This window comes from Cavia porcellus, unplaced genomic scaffold, assembly GCF_034190915.1.
Source record: "Cavia porcellus strain 051 isolate PalLab524CR breed Dunkin Hartley unplaced genomic scaffold, mCavPor4.1 scaffold_2, whole genome shotgun sequence".
Classification (NCBI taxonomy): domain Eukaryota; kingdom Metazoa; phylum Chordata; class Mammalia; order Rodentia; family Caviidae; genus Cavia; species Cavia porcellus.
This window is the reverse complement of record NW_026947485.1, coordinates 70868744-70888365: the sequence shown is the minus strand read 5'-3', so window position 1 is coordinate 70888365 and position 19622 is coordinate 70868744. Positions and strand designations below refer to the sequence as shown.

The 19622-nt window shown below is 35.3% G+C and overlaps 1 protein-coding gene across 2 annotated transcripts in view; it reads left to right on the top strand.

The window, feature by feature from the left end:
- Positions 1-13397, top strand: part of Gkap1 (G kinase anchoring protein 1) — a 63376-nt gene extending 49979 nt beyond the window's left edge. For both annotated transcript variants that reach the window (XM_013158393.2, XM_063243639.1), the window contains exons 11-12: positions 10270-10347; positions 13070-13397. In XM_013158393.2, coding sequence (XP_013013847.1) covers positions 10270-10347; positions 13070-13117 — 126 coding nt within the window. In that variant the 3' untranslated portion in view covers positions 13118-13397. The remainder of the gene's footprint in view (positions 1-10269; positions 10348-13069) is intronic.
- The last annotated feature ends 6225 nt before the right edge of the window (positions 13398-19622 follow it).

Sequence of the window (19622 nt, the reverse complement as noted above, 5' to 3'; positions counted from 1 at the left end):
GCTACCATCATTTTGGGACTTCTGTGGCCTCTGTATCTACTCTGGAACATGGTGCTTTGCGGTCTTCTCTAAGCAGAGTCTTTCATTTTTGCCATTATGAGGCTGCAAAGGGTAAATAATCTGCTTCCCCATGCCATCTTTTTTATTTCTCTGTTTCTTCTCAGCAGTTGAGGTCTCAGCTGTATTGTTTACAATTCACAGCTTTCTGGCCAAACTTAAAACATTTTAAATCATCCTGCTGGGCTCTTTGCTCTTGATTCTCAGTGGTAATCTGGCTGAAATTCCCCAACAATAGCCATGCCACTGCCTCAATATTCGACTGTCTTGAAATCTCTTTTGCTAGATTAATTAGTCCACTGCCCTTAATCTCAGTTTCAGGCAAAGTCTCTGCACATGAGGAAAATGCAGACAAACTTTCTGCTAAGCCATAACACATCATGTGGAGTCCCAACAACCAGTGCAGTCCTTCTTTCCAGAAGAAACCTCCCAACCCTGGTCTTTACTGGCAGGCTATCTGTCAACCTTCTGGCCTCCTGAGCTCTGACCAGAATCTCCCCTACAGAACAGCCTAAGTTGTTCCAGCTCTATGCATTCAGGTGACATCTGCAAACCATTCCAAACTCTTCTTACAAGGTCTTCCCAGAGGCTTTTCAAACACATGGTCAGGTAAAGTCACAGCAACGGCCCCGCTCCTGGTACCAGATTCTGTCTTAGTTAATTTCCTCACATTGTTGAGACAAAATACCTGATGTCCAAAATTAGAGAAAGGAAGATTTATTTCTTACAATTTTGGAAGTTGTAGTCCATACTCAGCTGGCTCCAAGGCAGGATGACATAAATGGGGCCACTGTGCATAGCAAACATCAAGAGCAAACAGAGCAAAAGAAGAGCCAAGCATGACCTCTTCATGCCCTTATACTGTATGCCAGCTCCCCCCCAGGTGAATATAACACACCACCAATCCCAGTGTTAGGCAGTGAAACAATCACAAAAATTAGATTCAGCTGCATCCATCATTGCTTGAGGCTTGAGGGATGGGGAACCTGTATACAAACCATAACAACTTACAAAGAAATTTGCAAGTACAAAATATCATGGAGAAATTTTCTTAGAGGATTGGGACTAGAACTCATAAGAGATCATTTGCAGCAGAGAAAAAACAAAATGTTTCTACACAAAGAACTGTGCCAAAAAATTTTGGAGCATCCTGGTGAGCTGACAGGTGAACAAGCAGGCACAGGACCACAAATACAACAAGAAAACAAGGTATCAACCATGCCCTACAGGAAAGTACAGGAAAAAAAAAACATATGCTAAGAGTATAAGCAAGGTGTATAAATGGAACATGGAGTTGTCATGTGTAAATACTGCCCTAGATTTGACAGTTGAAGCAAAGCTTATTTCTATTTTAGAATTTTGTTTGTGTTTACACTGTCATTCACATAGGTTTTTTTTTTTAATTTTATTTAAAGAAAGACTAAACAAAACAGAAAATTGGTAGAAATAATACATACGTTCAGGGAAAAAATAAACAGTAAGAAATCACTAGTTAATGTTTACATACTGTCCTTTTACAAATAGTTGTTCAAGATAAAAATTGGAACATATAAAGTGGGAATTCAAACAGTGATACTGCAAACAGTTCTGTTAACTATCCAACAAAAACTAGTAATATGGTTGTCAATCCTACACACCTATACGAACATGCAGTTATCCATATCTTCATTTATGTTGAGATTAAACAAACTAGAGCAGGCTAAAATCATTCTGAACAAATAATAATAGTATTGCTGGATTTCACATCATGACCACTATGGGATCAGCTGGGTACTGTAGTATCTTTTTAAATTTTATTTAAAGAAAGACTAAACAAAACAGAAAACGTGTAGAAATAATACATACTTTCAAAGAAAAAATAAACAGAAATAACTGGTTGATGATTACAGATTGTCCTCTTACAAATAGTTATTCAAGATACTAAACTGGAGCATATAAGGTGGGGATTCAAACAGTGAGACTGCAACCAGTTCTGTTCAACTATCAACAAAAACTTAGAAATATGATTATCAATCACGTACACTTAAACATACATGCAGTTATCCATATTTTCAATTACGTTGAGATTGAACAAACCCAAACAGACTAATATCACTCTGAACAAAGAATACTATTACTGGGTTTCACATTATGACACTCCAGGATTAGCCCTGGGTACTGTAGTGTCTCTTTTTTCTTCAAAGTATCTGTTCGTTTCATCATGTGTCATAGATCAGTTCTCACAAACTGTTTATAGATTATACACATGCATGAGTCTTAACATGTATTTCTATCCTTTCTATATTAGAGGGAGAAGCAAAACAAAGCAAGACAAAACAAAATATATTCCTATAAACACATGAAACAAAAAAGACATAAGACCGTTATACAAGGAATTCTACTGTAGTTCCTGTGTTGTCTCTTGTTATCTTCAATAGAATTGGCTATATCATCAGCTATAGTATAATTGAATGTATCAGTACATAACAGGATTAATAAAAACAACTTTGTGTATAGTATGAAACTTCAAAAGCGGGCAGTTACCAAACCAGAATGTATATCATAGAGTCTTGTTATCATGAGTGTAGTTGCCTATACGCTCACACTTAATACTATCAATCATATCAATTTCGAATAAAATCTGTTGATACCAAACAGCAATTAAACAAACCAGATTTAACTATGGTCAGTCACGATAAAACAATATAAGTCATACAGGGCTCCAGATTAAGATAATAGGAACTTGGGCTGGGGATTTAGCTCAGTGGCATAAACGCCTGCCTTACAAGCAGGCAGTCATGAGTTCAATCCCCGGTACTGATAAAAAGGAAAAAGACAAAAAAAAAAGATAATAGGAACTTAAAGATGATTACTGTGCTATATCCTGATGTTTTGGGGATAGCTGTCTGTGCCCTCAAATCTAATGCAAGTAGGCAAACTGGGACAGAATAAAATCTAAGCAGAGTGGTGCGAGTAATGTGGGTTTTTAATCCTGATACACTATTAACAATATCTTCTGCCATCTTTTTAAAGATTCTCCCTCCCCTTTCACTTCCCTGGGGTACGCTGTGCATTTTTGGGTCTGACCAAGACCCTTGGTTTTAAATTGGGGGGTTTGGGGCAACCTGCTATTTACCTAAGTGGTTCTGAACCCTCTCTCTCCTGGACTTGATCTCTAATTGTATTCCTTTACCTATTAAAGCCTGTCTTTCCAACCTATCCACAAATACTGGTCTATTTGCCCCTATTACTCTCTGGTTCTCTGTCACATAGAGCATTGTTTTCTCATATTTGATTTTCAGTCCATATATGCTTTTTCATGTTAATTATGTTTCCTGTAAATAGCATCTTGGTGGACCCTACCTTTTGATCTATTCCACGTATGGTTGTTTTTTTTTTTTTTTTTTTTAGTGTATCAAGGCCTTCTATATTAGAGATTATAACCAACCTTCTCAGCCTCCTTTCTGTTATGCTCTTTTTTTGCCATCAGTTGTCTGCTTATCTCCTTCATTCTGTTTTCTGTTCCATTCATTGAAGCTTTTCTGCCACTTTTTCTGGAATTCTAGTACTTTTCTCTCTCTCTAGAATGCCTGCAGTATTCTCTGTAAGGTTGGATTGGTGGTTGCGAATTTCCCAAGTTCCTCTTTGTCTTGGAAGCATCTTGTTTCTCCATTAATTTCTAGAGACAGTTTAGTAGGGTATATCAATCTGAGTTGGAGGTTATTTTCTTTCAAGGCTTGGAATATCTCGCTCCTGGCTCTTCTTGACTTGATGGTTTATGTCAAGAAGTCTGCTGTTATTCTGATGGGCCTTCCTTTATAAGTTATCTGCTTCTTGTCTCTAACAGCTTTTTATATTCTGTTCTTACATTAAATTTCTGGGATCTTGATTATTATATGCTTGGGTGTAGCTCTGTTTTGGATGTAGGTGGCTGAAGTTCTGTATGCCTCATACATCAGAATATCATTTACTTTTCCTATTTTTGGGAAGTTTTCCTTAATTATTTCTGTGAATAGCCTTTGAGTTACTTTGTTTGTACTCCTGCTTCTTCATTCACATTCTTTAGTCTCAAGTTGTAGATCCTCTTGTCATCTTCTAGCCTTTGTATTTTTACTGCTTGTTTCCTTGTTGTTTTTAAAATTTTTTCCTTTTATAATCCCACATTGCAAAACTGTCCTCCAGTTTAGATAATCTATTCTTAGTTTCTTTCAAGCAGATTTGCCATCTTTCCATAGAGTTTTTAATTTCCTGGTAATCTCTTTTAATCTGCTTCATGTATTCTGTATTTTCTTTATAGTCTTCATCAAATGGTTCTCTCCTTTGTTTGAGTTCCTCCCTTCTTTCATCTGTGTCTGCTTGAGGGGTGATTAGCATCTCTTTTATTAATATTCTTATATCTTGCTTTATGTGGCTAAATATTCCCTTTTGAACTCATCTATGAGGTCCCAAAGATATCTCTTTATGTCCACTGGTGCTGTGTCTGATACTGCTTGTTTACTGTTCTCATTCTCCTTTGTATTTACCTGTCCTGGGTCAACGTTCTCAGGATTGTGACCTGGGGACTTTTTCTTGTTGTTTCCTCTTCCCATCTTTTTTATTTCTTCCAGGAGGCTCCAGTTTCTTTTTATGTTGGTTACAATTCTTCTGAAGCACGCTGGCTAGGTGACCCTTCCCACTGCAGTGTGCTAGTGAATTGCAAACAGGGGCAACATATGCCCTTCTCCTCCAGATCATTCTAGCTGCTGAGGCCTGCACTGTATTACTATGCGCTGCCTCCTCTCTGGGTTAGTCAAACTTCTGAGGCTTCACTGCATTAGTGTGCGCTGCCACCGTAGGGAATTGATTTTGGATAACCTATTGGGTTTCAGCCAGATCGCGTGACCTGGGCCTACCTCACTTTACCAGTCTCGTTCAGGAAGGAAACAACTGACTGAAGTCACCGTTCCCCCTTGTACTTGCCAGTCCTGCCCGATCCTAGATTGTCTTCCACAGGAGCCCCCCTTTCTGTGGAATGGCTCCTGTCATTCACAACAGGTTGATGCAGGCTCCCCACCAGCTCAGCTGTCCATTGGGCTGGCCAATCCCCGACCTCAGTGTGACTGCACCTCCAGTGAGTCGAGGCGGCAGGACCTCAGACGGCTTGGCAAGTTGCCTGCTGCCATGGGAGCACTGAACCTTTAGCTGTTCCAATAATAGCACCAGGACTGTATGTTTGATCAGTTCTTCTTACCTGAGTTTCTTCTTGGGATGAGAGAATTTGTCTCCTTCTGTTCAGGGCTCCCCATGCTGTATTATGTTGAATTCTAAGTTGATTATCTCAGGGAGCCTCTGTAGCCAGCTGTTATCTAATCGCCATTTTTGCTCCCTCTCCCACATCATCAATTTGTGATCGAACAAGACTACTACGAGCAAATTGGCCTAGCAGATGTTTACACAGTATTCTACCCAACCACATTAGAATATATGTTCTTCTCAGCTGCACATGGGACATTCTCAGTAAGCCTTCCAGACACACTTCCAAAGGTTCAGCTTCTGCGTCTCCATTTCAGCTCTCTGAGGTTTCCAGTCATACTCAGTTGGCTCTGAGGCAGCATCACAAGGCTGAGTCACCATTCACAGCTGGCTAAGAAACAACAAGGCACAAACAGCAAGAGAGAGAGAGACAAATCTTCCTGCCATTACATCATCTCACATAGGTTTTTTTTTGTTGTTGTTTTTCTTTTTTTTTTTTTTTTGTCTTTTTCTTTTTTATCGGTACCAGGGATCGAGCTCGCAACTGCCTGCTTGCAAGGCTGGCACTTATGCCACCTAGCTAAATCCTCAGCCCCCTCACATAGGTTTTTATTTACGATGTTATCTTTTACATTTTGTAAACAAGTACTCAGCTGAGGTGAAAATGTAAATGTTGGTGTCTGTTGTAAGCACTTACTACATACTTGGTATTTTATTTTTTGACATTTTATTTCTCTGCTGAATGCATGTTGTACAGTATTGTAGGGACCTCCTGACAAAACAGGAAAAGAAGAGAGGTAACAAGGCTGCCACATAGGAAAGAAAAGCTAAACACATGTGCTGTCAGTGCAAGTGAGATCTGTGCATGGAACATGCAGTTATAAATGCAAAGATTGCCTTGGGTGTGACAGTTGAAGCAAAGCTTATTTTTTTAGAGTTATATTAGTATTTCCATTGTAGTTCATATAGGAACTTATTTCTGATGTTATCTTCTACATTTTCTAAACAAGTGCACAGCTGCTGTGATCACCTTCTAAATGCACTACGTATTAAGAATTTAAGACTTTATTAATATTTTATGTTCCTGTTAACTGCACACACTATAGTAAATTGCCTCCTGACAAAACAGCAAGACCACTGAGATGTCAAGTATATCGTACAAAAATGCCAGGAATGCAAAAGATACATGCTGTCAGTATAAGCAATGCACATGTATGGAACATGCTGTTGTCATGTGAGCAGTCTACTTCAGGTGGAGTGCTATTGGCATTTTCATTGTAATTCATATGGGAATTTATTTCTGATGTTCTTTTTTTAGACTTTGTACACCAAAACTCATCTGAGGTTGAAAATTGTGATGCTTTTTTATAAGCAGCAAATATTAAAAACTCAGTATTTTTGTGACGTTTCCTGTTAAGTACTCTCTAATATAATAAACTCATAAATTAAAATTAATAATTCATCAATAGAAATAATCAAAAAAATGTTTCTCAGGGTGAAATGAGACCCACATTTATGTACCTTGATGACAGAGTTAGTCTTATGCCCCCTTATGTCTCATTTAACATTATAGTCGCAAGGTGCATCCATTGTCCTACAGATGACTCAACTTTATATTTACCTACAGCAAAGTAATACTTAATTGCATGTGAATATCTCATTTTGTTTATCCATTCATCTATTGCTTGGCATGTAGGCTGTTTCCAAGATTTATGTATTAAGGATTGTGCTGCTATAAACATGGGTATGTATATATCACTGTATATAATTCTTTCAGGCAGATGCTTAGGAGAAGAGCTAGGTCAAATAGAATTTCTAGTTTTAATTTTTTGAGGAATCTCCATATTGGTTTCCACAGTGGTTGTACTAGTTTACTTTTCCACCAGCAGTATAGAAGGGTTCCATTTTTACCGCAGCCTCATTAGCATTTGTGATTTTTTGATTTCTTGAAGATGTTCATTTTTTCTGGGGTGAAATGGATTCTTAGTGTTCTTTTAATCTGCATTTCTCTAGTGGCCAGCAGTGTTAAACATTACTTCATGTACTTATGGACCATTTGTACTTCTTCTGTGAAGTGTCTGTTCATTTTACTTGCTCATTTTTTTGATTGAATGTTTGGTTTGGGGGAATGTAATGTTCTTTAAGTTCTTTATGTTTTCTGGATATTAGTCCTCTGAGGAATAGCTGGGAACTGGTTTTCACATTTTGTAGTTTGTGTTTTCACTGTGTTGGCTGTTTCTTTTGCTGTTTTCTTTTGCTGCAGAAGCTTTTTAACTTGATCTGATCCCATTTGTTGATTCTTGGTAAAGATATTCCTCATTTCATGACCTACTGTTTAACAACTGTTTGGACTTACCAAGATATGCTGTTGCTCCTTAGAAGCCATCTTTTTTGCTTGTGAAGTTTTTTATATTTTGTTTATAAAGCCTTAATGTATTTTTCAATGTATTTTTGTACAATATACTTTGCTTATGTAGTACTATAATTTTGCTGATTATACTGTACAATACTGTATATTTGTGTTCTGTTATACATTATTGTACTACATGTAAGAGTTATGCAAATTAAAATCAAGTTGGAATTTTATTTGACCATTTCTTTGTTCTAAATATTGTAATGTACATACCATATTCAGTTCCTTATTTAGCAATCAATTCATAACTCAGTCAAACTAGGAATGTCTGTAGTATTTCCTCTGCAGCTGAGGTTCTGTTGAGAAATTCCTTGCCTATACCTATGACTTTAAGAGTTTCACCTATTGTATCTTCTGGCAGGTTGTTTCTGCTTGAACATTTGGTTGTTGATTCATTTTGATTTTATCGTGGTACATGATAAATATGGAGCTAGATTCAGTCTTCTGCGTGTGAATAGCTAGTTTTCCAAACAGTTTGTTAAAGTGGCTTTCTTCCTTCCAATAAAAGTTTTTGGGACCTTTGTCAAAGATCAATAGCTAAATATGCTTGGGCTTGCTTCTGCATCCTCTGTTCTGTTGCATTTTTCCTTGTATCTGTTTTTGTGCCAGAACCATGCTGGGATTTTTTTTTTTTTTATCACTGTAGCTTTGTAATATGACTTCAAGTCTAAGATTATGATGTCTGTCACTATGCTTTTGTTATCTAGGATTACTTTTAGCCTTTTTTAGGTTTCTTCTGCTTCCGTTTTGAATTTGAAGATAATCTTAGATTGTCTTAGGTAATCGTATAAGAGTCTTATTCCTAACATCTAGGAGCATTTGAATCCATTTTTCATGATCTCTTGTGCTTGTTAAGGTGTCTCATTAATTGGTCGCCAAGAATAGCCTTGTCTTCTGGTTCTAACACTCTGCCCTCACTTCCATTTCTTCACTATGGTCTGCTACCTATAGTTGCAATAGAATTTTTAATCTAAATTTCTGTTTGGATTATATTTGTAGACTCTTGATTCTTTTCTATGGTGGTCATTCGTGTTTTGCATCATTTTGTTTAGCTATGGTAGCTTTTTGTTAGTGTTTTGTGTGGACTGGGTGGCAATTGTTTGGCCCAATATCTGTTTACTTACATCTTTTGCTAGCTTGCCAAATACCTTATTGACCTGTTTTGTTATCATTCTGATATCATTTCAAATAATTCAAGTTGTGACTTTTGGTTCATTCTCTTTCAGAGCTCCATGTATCAGTTTCTGGAGGCATTATGTTTGCTTGTCTTCTCATGTTTTTATTTTTGGTTTTAGTTTATTTGTATTGAGGCTGCTAGGTGATTGTAGTTAAAAATCTTGGGTTTTGATATAGAGACCTCTTTCACTAATGTCTGCTTTTCAGTAGTCTCTGGACATGGCTGGCTGTTGGCTTTTATTCCTCCATTTACTCACAATGGGAGGTTGCAGTGTATTTACCCACTAACATTTTCCAGGAATGAGCAACAGTAGTGACCCTAAGGCAATCCAGATATTGGCATCCCAAGAAAACCAATTAATAGCAACAGCTATGTCATCTTCTCTATAGTAATAAAATCAGCAACAATTATATTGTCAAACTGAAATTGACAAAGTCTAAGGACCAATATTATACCACCCTTTACCATGGAAGAAGGATCTGTAATTATAGCATGAACACAAAGCCAAACTAATATTGACCTACTATTGTTCTACAATAAACATCTCCTAAATAGAATAACTTAACCTTTAATAACAGTAGAACCACATCCAGCAGCAGTAGTGTAAAGTTAACTAGATAGCTAGAGAGATTCATAAAGCTTAGTAGTTGTACTACTAAAGGTAGAGAGAGTGGGAACCAAAAAATGAAAAAAGCAAAATTTGAGAAATTAATCAGTATGTTTGAGAAGGTAGAGAGAAAAGTGAGATATTTAAATAAAATTTAAAAATAAATAAATAAATAAAAAGTGAGATAGTTCTATTGAGCAGTAAAAAGAAAGAGTATAGTCATGGGAAAGAACAAATAAGAAAAATGATAAACAGCAAAATATAGGAAATGAAAGATAAAAAGAAAGCAAAATTTGAAAGGGGAAAAAAGGAAAAAAAGTGAAAAAAAAAAAAAAGGGAGTAAAAACCTCAGACCTCCAAAGAACCCAATGATGGAAAGATTAAAAAATACTGACACAGCCCTTCAGCATTTTGCAAGGTGATGAAAGAAATTATATTTTATTATTATATAGTAGCAAATAAATGAAGGTTCTACTTAAACTAAGGAAGGTATATATGTGCTGAAGAATGGAGAACGATACAGTGGTATTTTAAATGAACATAAAGAGAAAAAGCAGATAGAACTTACCCTGTTACTATACTTGATTTTGTCTCCTTCGCTTACTGTTTTCTCTTATGTTAATGAGCTTGTCCCTGCTATCTTTAGTATATAGATGTATATAATACCTAATAGAAATTATAGGGGAGATTTTTCCTCTGATACTAGTTTATCTGTCAAATTTGATCATTGTAAGTATTAAGAATTACTGTATTGCCAAAAAACACACATACAAAATTGTTTTCTTATTGAACGTTTTGTTTTAGGTGACTTCACTTCATGCTGCATTAGAGCAAGAAAGATCTAAAGTGAAAGTATTACAAGCAGAATTAGCCAAATACCAGGTATGCTTTTACCATTTTGAAGCATTTTCATCATAAATAGTACATTTGGAGTAGATACTATATGAGAATAATTGCACTATTAATGTTAAACCAAAATTTACCCACAAACTGTATTAATAATTTTGGTATTGGTCATTGATCTTGCTTTTGGTACATAGAGCAGTACTAAAGTAATTCAGGAAAAGTATTGGAACTATACAGCAGATGTAGTATACATCCCATTGACTCATATTGGGGAATGATGTAATGACACAGAATGTCATTTGTCCCATTATATCATTAAGTTTGATTGCTTAGATACAGTAATGCCTACTAGATATCTCCATGTGAAGATGTCCTTTCTCCTTTATATTTAATAATATGTGGGTGATGCTTTCATATTGTGAGTTTTTGTCTAGTGATTTTACCCATTGATGATACTTATATTGAATATTATTTTGAGGATTGCAAAATCATGTTGGGCATGGTGGCACATGCCTGTCAGCCTAGCACTCTGGGAGGCTGAAGCAGCAGGACTGCAAGTTCTAGCCTGGGCAGCCCACCAAGACCCTTGTTTTAAAATAAAAGATAAAAAGGAGCTGAGCAAATGTAGCTGAGCAAAGACTCTGGGATTAATCTCCAATTTTAAGAAAAAGTTATTTTCTAATTCTGTCATTTTTTCCTGTATTTACAAGATTGAACTCAACATTTTACCTGAGTGAAGCAGTTAAAAAATCAGTTATTTATTCTAATATACATGTTTGTATGTGCATATACATGTATATTTGTATGTACAGATGTATGTGCCAAAATTATGAAATCCATTAATGTAAGACCATAGTCGAAAAAGCTCATAAGCTACTCTAGTGGCTTAGAGAACATAAAAGCAGTTTAGCTCAAGCTTTGTGAATTGTTGAGGAAGGAGAATTCTCTTTGCCTGGAAACTTTGGAAAGGATCTTTATATATTTCTGCTTTTAGGTTTCTTTTAAAAAAAATCTCATTGAGCAGCATGGTCAGAATTTTAAGCTGCATAAAATTGGCAATTATGAATATTGCTTGTCTACTTTAACACGTTCCCTACAGCTTGAACTAATGGTGCTGCATGCATGACTGTCCCATTGGGTGAACCCATCAGGTGGTTATGCAGTTGGACAGTCTTTTATGTACCAGCAGTGAGACACTGGAATTTATGGCTCCATTGTGAGTGCTTTAGAGAAAAGTTTTTCCAAATTCCTTTTTATTTTCTGCTTACAATAAATCTTGTCTTTAAAATGTCATTACTTATCTCATATCCCAAAAAAAATCTTTATGCTATTTTTCTATGAATAAATACTTACATAATTTTTGTGATCATTCTGTACTTTGTTTTTGTGTATTTTTTAGATGTAAAAATGTTTTGACCCCAAGAGAGATGCTATAGGCAGGAAAAAGGTGAAATAAATAAAGAGGAATGCCATCCATTACAATTGAGTGTGAGCTTGAGATGCTGCTGTTGTGACCACTGCTTTATAAATGTAATTCCACAATCAAGCAGCACCCAAAGTTGGGTGACCATCAGAATTTTGTGGAAATGTTTTGAATTCCATATTATAATTCAATTAAAGAAGTTTGGAAAAAAAACCTGAACATTAGAATTTTTTAAATATCACTGCTTAGTCAAATCTTATGACCAACTAAATTTGGATACTATTGCCAAAGTTTAAAAATTGGAAAAATGTAAAACTATTAGTAATTAAATCTATCAAACCATTACTTTTAATTAAATTGAGGAATAGAGTAGGTATGCATGATTTTTATTTTCTTTCCTTTTTTTGTTTTTGTTTTTGTCTTTTTCCTTTTTATCGGTACTGGGGATCAAACTCACAACTGCCTGCTTGCAAGGCAGGCGCTTATGCTGCTGAGCTAAATCCCCAGCCCCATGATTTTTATTTTCTTCTTTGTATCTTTATCTTTTCCAAATTTCTACAGTATTTGCTTTTTAAATTAAGATGAAGCACAATATGTTATGTTATAAATAATGTATATAACATTCTCCTTGTCTTTTAAGCTATTGTCCTTTTTCCTTGACTCATGTCAAACACCATTTATGGTGTTTCATATGCAGCCAACTAAGTATAGATTTATATATGCCATAAAGCATTATGAAAAGTATAGCCTACTTTCCAGTCTACTGATAATGAAGTCATATTTCTAATATTGTTTAATATGAACAATACTAGATAGAATAGGAATTAGAAATTGAATTACCCAGAAAGTAATGAATTGAATTACTAAATTTAGTGTTCATATGCAACAAATTAATTGTGTGATATTTATTTTGATATTGATCAAAAACCACATTTTTAGGGGCTGGGGATATAGCTCAGTGGCACAGCACCTGCCTGACAACTGTGACATCGTAAATTCTATTCCCAGTACCAAAAAAGAAAGAAAGAAACTTTTAAAAACTGTATTTTCTACTCTATTACAGTAAAAATGAGTCCTAAAAATTAAGAAACATGTGATGTTACAAATTAAGCCTAGACAAATTTGTGTAGAACTACTTGAACTGTTTTCTACAATCTATTTTAAAGATTTATTAACATTACCATATAAAAATAATTTAGTCATATTTGCACTCAAATTTATAATGAATTCAAGAAAAAAATGTTTCATTTTCTTATTTAAAAATTCATTTGTTCTCATATAAAAATGGCCTCAAAATGGTGTTTCCTAAGTACTTTGCTCTATTTTTCTTTACAGGGTGGCAGAAAAGGAAAAAGAAACTCTGAATCTGACCAGTGTAGGTGATTACACAGCCTTTGAAGTCAACCCCAAAATTAAACTTTCAGGGTTTTTCAAAAATGTAGATATTTAATGTTGTGTAACTGCTAAACAGTGCGGTTTTGTTGAAGGAACAACAAGCCTACTAGCTAATAGTCTATAATTTTATGTTTTTGGCTTAAAAGTGAAAAGGAAAAAATGTAGAATTCCAGTAGAACTTAATGATTATTGATTATTGTTTACTATACATACTTCTTATCACTTTAGTTTTTCATCGTTCAATAAAATTACTTTACTATTCCTCCAATGCTTGATTTATTTAAGTTTCATAAACAATGTGAAAGCATTATTTTTGCTTATAGCTCACAATTGGATTCTCTGTTAAGCAAATATTTATTTAGCATTTTCTGTGCACTATGCCTTACTGAGCAGAAACATGGTTGAGTGAAATATGGTTGATGTCTTCAAATAGCGTATGCTTAGAGCAAATAGAGAATGGAAGAGGGTAAAGTAAAACAGGAACAAAAATAATCATCATGTGTATCATATTGTTTAGAAGTTGAGAAAACTTGCATGAGATAATTTTTACAAAGTATTTTTATTTTTTTGTAAATGTGTTGAAAATCGTTCCTGGCAAAAGGAGTGAAATCTAAACTGAAAGATTTGTTTAAAGAACAATCTACCCTGAGGACAGTAACATGACACACTGAGAACAGGAAGAGTACTGGTGTATGGGAAGGAATGAATAAGAGATTTTTCATTAGCATAGTCAATTGCTAAAATAATTAGTTGCTATGGGACTTTTTTTAGTATATTCAGTAAAATACAATTATGATTCAGAAAAAGAAAGGCTTTCTGTAAGTGTGTGATAACAAAGATGAATGCACAAATACTGGTCTTGGCCTCCAAAACTACCATTATATGAAAGATTCAACTTTTTGACCATCTTTGGAAGAAAACTATTCAAAAAGATCATAAAATTGTCATCACTGCTTATATGTCCGTCTTCTCCCATGAGATTATATAAATCTTGTAAATAGTTGTGATTTATAATTCTCTATATTTACAGTGTTTAGTCGTTAGACACAGAGTAGGGACTAAAGAAATCAAGCCCGTTGCTTCACTTATCCCAGAAGTCTACCACTAAGCTATGCCCCAGTCCAAAGAACCTACATTTTGCCTGCAGCATATATGTACATAGAGCAGAATGAGAAAGCCAGAAAGAAAGTGCAGGGATGGCTGTCATCCAGCTTTGATTTCAGATTAATAGTTTAGTATCTACAAAAAACCATTAAAAGCTTACCAACAAAGGAGTCTAGTGACCAAGCTGTTCTTTAAGAAGACGGAAGTAGCAGTCATGTGATAGAAATTATTTTAAACGTCATTTGGAAGAGACTGTGAGGAGGTTTGTATAATAGTATAAACAGGAGATAAAAGAGATCTGAACTAGGAAAAATTACAGTGGGATTCAGAAAATGAAATAAATATTTCCACAGTGAAGTCTTTTAAACTTGTGAAAAATAAGAAAAAGAGTTAGGGCGTAAGAGAGAAAAAAAAGTCTCAGGCCTAGGTGAGATTGAAAGTAAAGGTTTCATTAACAAATACGTAAAGTGATTGATGAATTAATAGGAAGATGGACAGAACTGGCTTTTGACATTAAATTGGATTTTGTTTCAGAGAATCTAAAAGTAGAGTCCATCAAATTGGAGACGCTAGAGAAATTTGGATCCACTGGGTTTTGGATTCATCTACAGTTAGTGTATGAATACTTGACAAACTTAAGGATATGTATTTGGAGAGAAGTATTACTGAAGACAGACTTTGCGAGCAGAACAAAGCTGTCAGAAATGTGGGAGGCAAGGCTGTGAATGTTGTGTAGAGAGGTCTGAGGTTACAAACGTGACTTGATACATACTATACATCTTATCACTTACTATACATACTTCTTATTACTTTAGTTTTTCATCATTCAATAAAATTACTTTACTATTCCTCCAATGCTTGATTTATTTAAGTTTCAAAAACAATGTAAAAGCATTATTTTGCAGGACATTGATAACATTCAGAATGACTTGTTCAGTAGCACAGGGCAAGGTATTGAGGAAAAGTTAAAATTCTTTTAAGACTTGGTAATTTATGAAGAAATCTTGGACTGGGGCTGTAGCTCAGTGATAGGATACTTGCCTAGTGTGTATGAAGCCCTGGATTCGATGCCTAAAGAAGGGGGGAGGGATCTTGAGGTGCCCTACAAGGGGCTACAGATTGAGTTAGGTTGGTTTTTACGGAGGACAAAGTAGACCATTAAAATATTCACAAACAGAGGAAATAGTTAAGAAAACAGAGATGGAAAGAGGAAAATAAAGGATTGATTTCAAAGCTCACCAGTTATTTACTTGCCATCATAAAATTTGGTTGCTTTACAATCATCTTGTAACTTACAGTTTAACACTTAATTAAGCTGCTCTCTGTTAATGAAATTATGGCCCTTTGAATATGATAGTTACACGAATGTTTAAATAGAACGTAAGGATTTTTTTAAAAAATATAAAATTATTTTATGCTAGTACACACTAGCATGTTTCTAGGCTGTGTAGCTATTGCCACCTATTGTAGCGAGGAAAAAAAATTGAAACATTAAACAAGATAGCAAGTGAAAGCCTAAGAATCTCCAAACTATAAATCATGAGTTGTTGTTCTGGGGTAAATTCTTTGAATATAAAGTGTTACTTCCTTTTCTAGAAAAGTCAGCACCCACTGCTGGTGTTATTATCAAGTACATATCTCTGTGTGCTATTATAGACCTTGCACTTTTAATTTCAGCCAATAGTAACAAAATAGAGAACCTTGGAAATAACCCCCGTGTCCAATTTGAATGCTAATGTAATACTTCAGTGGGAACTGGTGATATGTATACCCTAAAAAGATATAATTAGAATGACTGAAGATAGGGGGTATGCTGAACAAAGTTGTAAAGAAAAAAGTACAAACTTACATACTATGATTACAGCTATGTGACATAATATACACACACACACACATGGACAAACTGGAAAGTAGTTAATTCTGAAATCAAACTGCTCAGGTTGGGTTGGAGAAATTATGAGTCAGATTGGGTTTTCTCCTTAAAATTTTACTAACTTAGTGGGTTTGCTCTTTTGCAGTAAAAAGGACAATCACTTTTGTTTGGATTTATGTTAAGTAATTTGCTTTTATGAAATACATTATATCAACTTGCTTTATTGATTGACATGTTCAGTTGAATTAAGTATGAAGTATTATGCATCATGTCCTGGGCATGGAAGTTTTATTTTTAACCCAGAATCCTTCACTCTAACAGAAGTATGTAAGATAGCATTGTGAGCTGAATGACTAACATGATCGCAAGTTGCACTTGTTTTTACTTCCTGTTGCTTACATTTTAGAATTTTAGAAGTTTTATTATCATTAACCTTGTCATAGAGTTCTGGTGACAACTGTTGAAAATTAACTTTTTTGATAATCACATAACTAAGATGTGAATTATTTTATAGATTTTTGTCATTAACTGCAAGTTCTTTTTATAAATTTGTTAGGGAAGAGTCAATTTACCTCCCAGTACCTCAAAAGTATATATATATATAAAATACAGATTGTACCATCTTAAATAAAATTAGTTTTTAGAACAGCTTTGATATATAATTGACCTTTAATGGAATATATTACATTAGGATTAGTAAACATGCTTTGTGATTTCAGTTCTTTGAAATTTGTTGAGATATGCTTTAGGACCAATTTGTGACCAGTAAATGTTTTGTATAGCATTGAAAAACATATGTATTCTACAGTTCTGGAGTAATATGTTTGATAAGATCAAGTTTCTTCAAGTTTAATATATCTTTAATGATTTTCTGTCTTCTGGTCTATCAATTACTTAGAAAGTTATGTTAAATCTGTCGGTGATTGTGGCTTTGTCTACTTTTGTCCTGTTTTTGAGGTGTATATAAATTTAAAATTGTTTTATCGTTGTGTTAAAGATAAATTTTATTTCAATGAGTGAATCACTAGTATGTTTTTGACTTTAAAAGCCTTACTTCATCCAACACTGCAGCTGTGCAAGCTTCCCTGATCTTAGTGTTTTGTCATATATTTGGTATCATCCTTTTATTGTCAGTCATTCTGTGTATTCTTTTCCTTCCCCTTCCCCCTGCTTTTTCTTTCTCTTCATATTGGGAGTTGAATCCAGAACTTTTGTACTGAACTACATCCCCAGTCTTTTTTTTTTTAAGACAAGGTCTCTGTATTGTTCTGTTGCCCAACCTGGGCACAAACTTTTGATTTTCCTGCCTCAGCTTCTCAGATTATAGGCATGCACTGGCGTGCCTGGCTTGTGTCCTTATATTTTTTAATGGGTCTCTTTATTAAAGGCATATTGCATTTTTTTGTTTTTAATCTCTAACTTTTTCGATTTCTATTTTTTTTTCTCCCATTTTGTTTGAGTCTCTGATTTGGTGACCTTCTTCGTCATCAGTCTTTGATGCTTTTAAAACCTTCCAGCACTTTAACTTTTCAAACAGGTGTTAGCTGAATAAGCTGGCCTTTCATATCCCTTGAAAAGGAGGAAATAAATTCATTATTTCTATTTTTCTGTTAGTTGAGCTCTGCTCACCAGTTTATAGTAGTTTGATTTCAGAGACAGGGTTAACATGTTGAAATAAGTCATTTAAGGCCTGTCACTAAAGTAGCTATTTTGGAGCAGAGTAACTCACAATTAGATGGTTCAACACTTTGGTTCATCTTAAACCAATAACTTTTTTGCAGGGAGGGTCCAGCTCTGTAGTCCATACTGGCCTTGAACCCACAGTATAGCCCAGACTGACCTCAAACTTGCAGAAATCCTCTTGCCACAGCCTCCCAAGTGCTAGGACTGTAAGTGTGCCATAAAACTCAGCTTTTGAGCCAATAACTTTAAAATTGCCAAGTGTAACTTTTTGTCTCCTTACTCAATGGTAACATATATATACTAAGAAATAGTTTACATAATAAAACCTTTTGGCTTCTAGAAAGGGCAGTACTAGTTATATCACTGTGTAGTCTGTTTTGTGTTGCTCTAACAAAACACTGGAGACTCATTGCTTTGTAGGTTTACAGTTCTGGCCATGCAAGAGCATGGCATCAGAGTTCTAGTGAGGACCCCTCGTTGCATCACGATAAGGTGATACCAGGAGCAACAGAGATTTGGGGGTGTGCCAGGCTTACAACATTAATCCTTTCTCTAGACCTTGCCTCAAAGAGCTCCCATCACCTCAGGATTGCCATGCTGAGGAACAAGCTTGCTGCAGAACCACTGCAGGATGCACCAAACCAAAGTGCTAATAAGATCTAGGCTTATTTCATAGCAAGTATTTTGCTAATATTTTTTGGCCAGAATTATTTCTAAATGTTATAATATCTCCTTTTATGGGTATACGATAGCAAACAAATGTGTTATGGAATATCACAGTGAACTAGTTTTGTGGACAATTTGAAAAAGTGCAGCCAGCCAGGCTGAAGCCACTGAGGTAAGAAATCAAAACAGAAGAGTGAAATACAGACTCGGAAAAAACTTACATCTTTAATAAAGTACATGTGTTTATGTTAAAGCTATTACAAATATTCTTAAGTGTCCTGTTATCTTAATTTGACCATGAGTTCCTTGACATTCTTTATTTCAAGAAGTGGAGTCTGTTACTGTTTCTTTTGACCAGTAGAATATAGCAAAAATGACACTGCTGCTAAACCTGGGCCTTCAGAGTCTGCCCTGTTGGAATGTTCCCTCAGGAAAGCTGACTGCCATGTGTAAGTACCCTGAGAGGTACTGGCTGTAAGAGACTCAAGTCACATGGCAAGACTACCTATAGGTCTGTGGTTTTTAGCCTCAGCTTAGGTGTTAGCCAGCAGAAACTATAGTCCCTGTAAGTGTGCCATCTTAGGTATCTGTTTCAGGAAAGGCTTCCTGTGCCCTTCACCTCGGCTGCATCCTGGCTACAGCTACATACGAGATCTCCAGTGAGAACTGCTCTAGCACCTTATTTCTTTCAGGCTCCTATAACAAAATACCATCTACTACGGTGCTTATAAACAAGTTTATCTCTCACAGTTCTGGAAACTGTGAAGTTCAAGATAGCAGATTCGGTGTCTAGTGAAGGCCTGCTTTTTAGTTCATGGATAACACCTTCTCGTAATGTCCTTACACAGTGGATCACAGCATCTCTCTGGGAGCTCATCTATAAAGGTCTTTATACTATTTGCTCCATGATGTACTCACCTCCCAAAGCTCCACCTCTTAATAGCATCACATTGGTGATTAGGATTCAACACAGGAATTTGGGGGAAGTACATTTAGACTAGCATTTTCAGCTACTACATTTGGGAGTGGTTACACAGCAACAAACACAAAAGCAAAATTTGTTACCTGGAAAAAGTACTGTAATAAAAACCCCAAAGCTTATGATAATTGACTTTTGTCACCCAGCATAAATGGGAGAAGGCAGAAATGTTCACCAAAGCTTGTTAA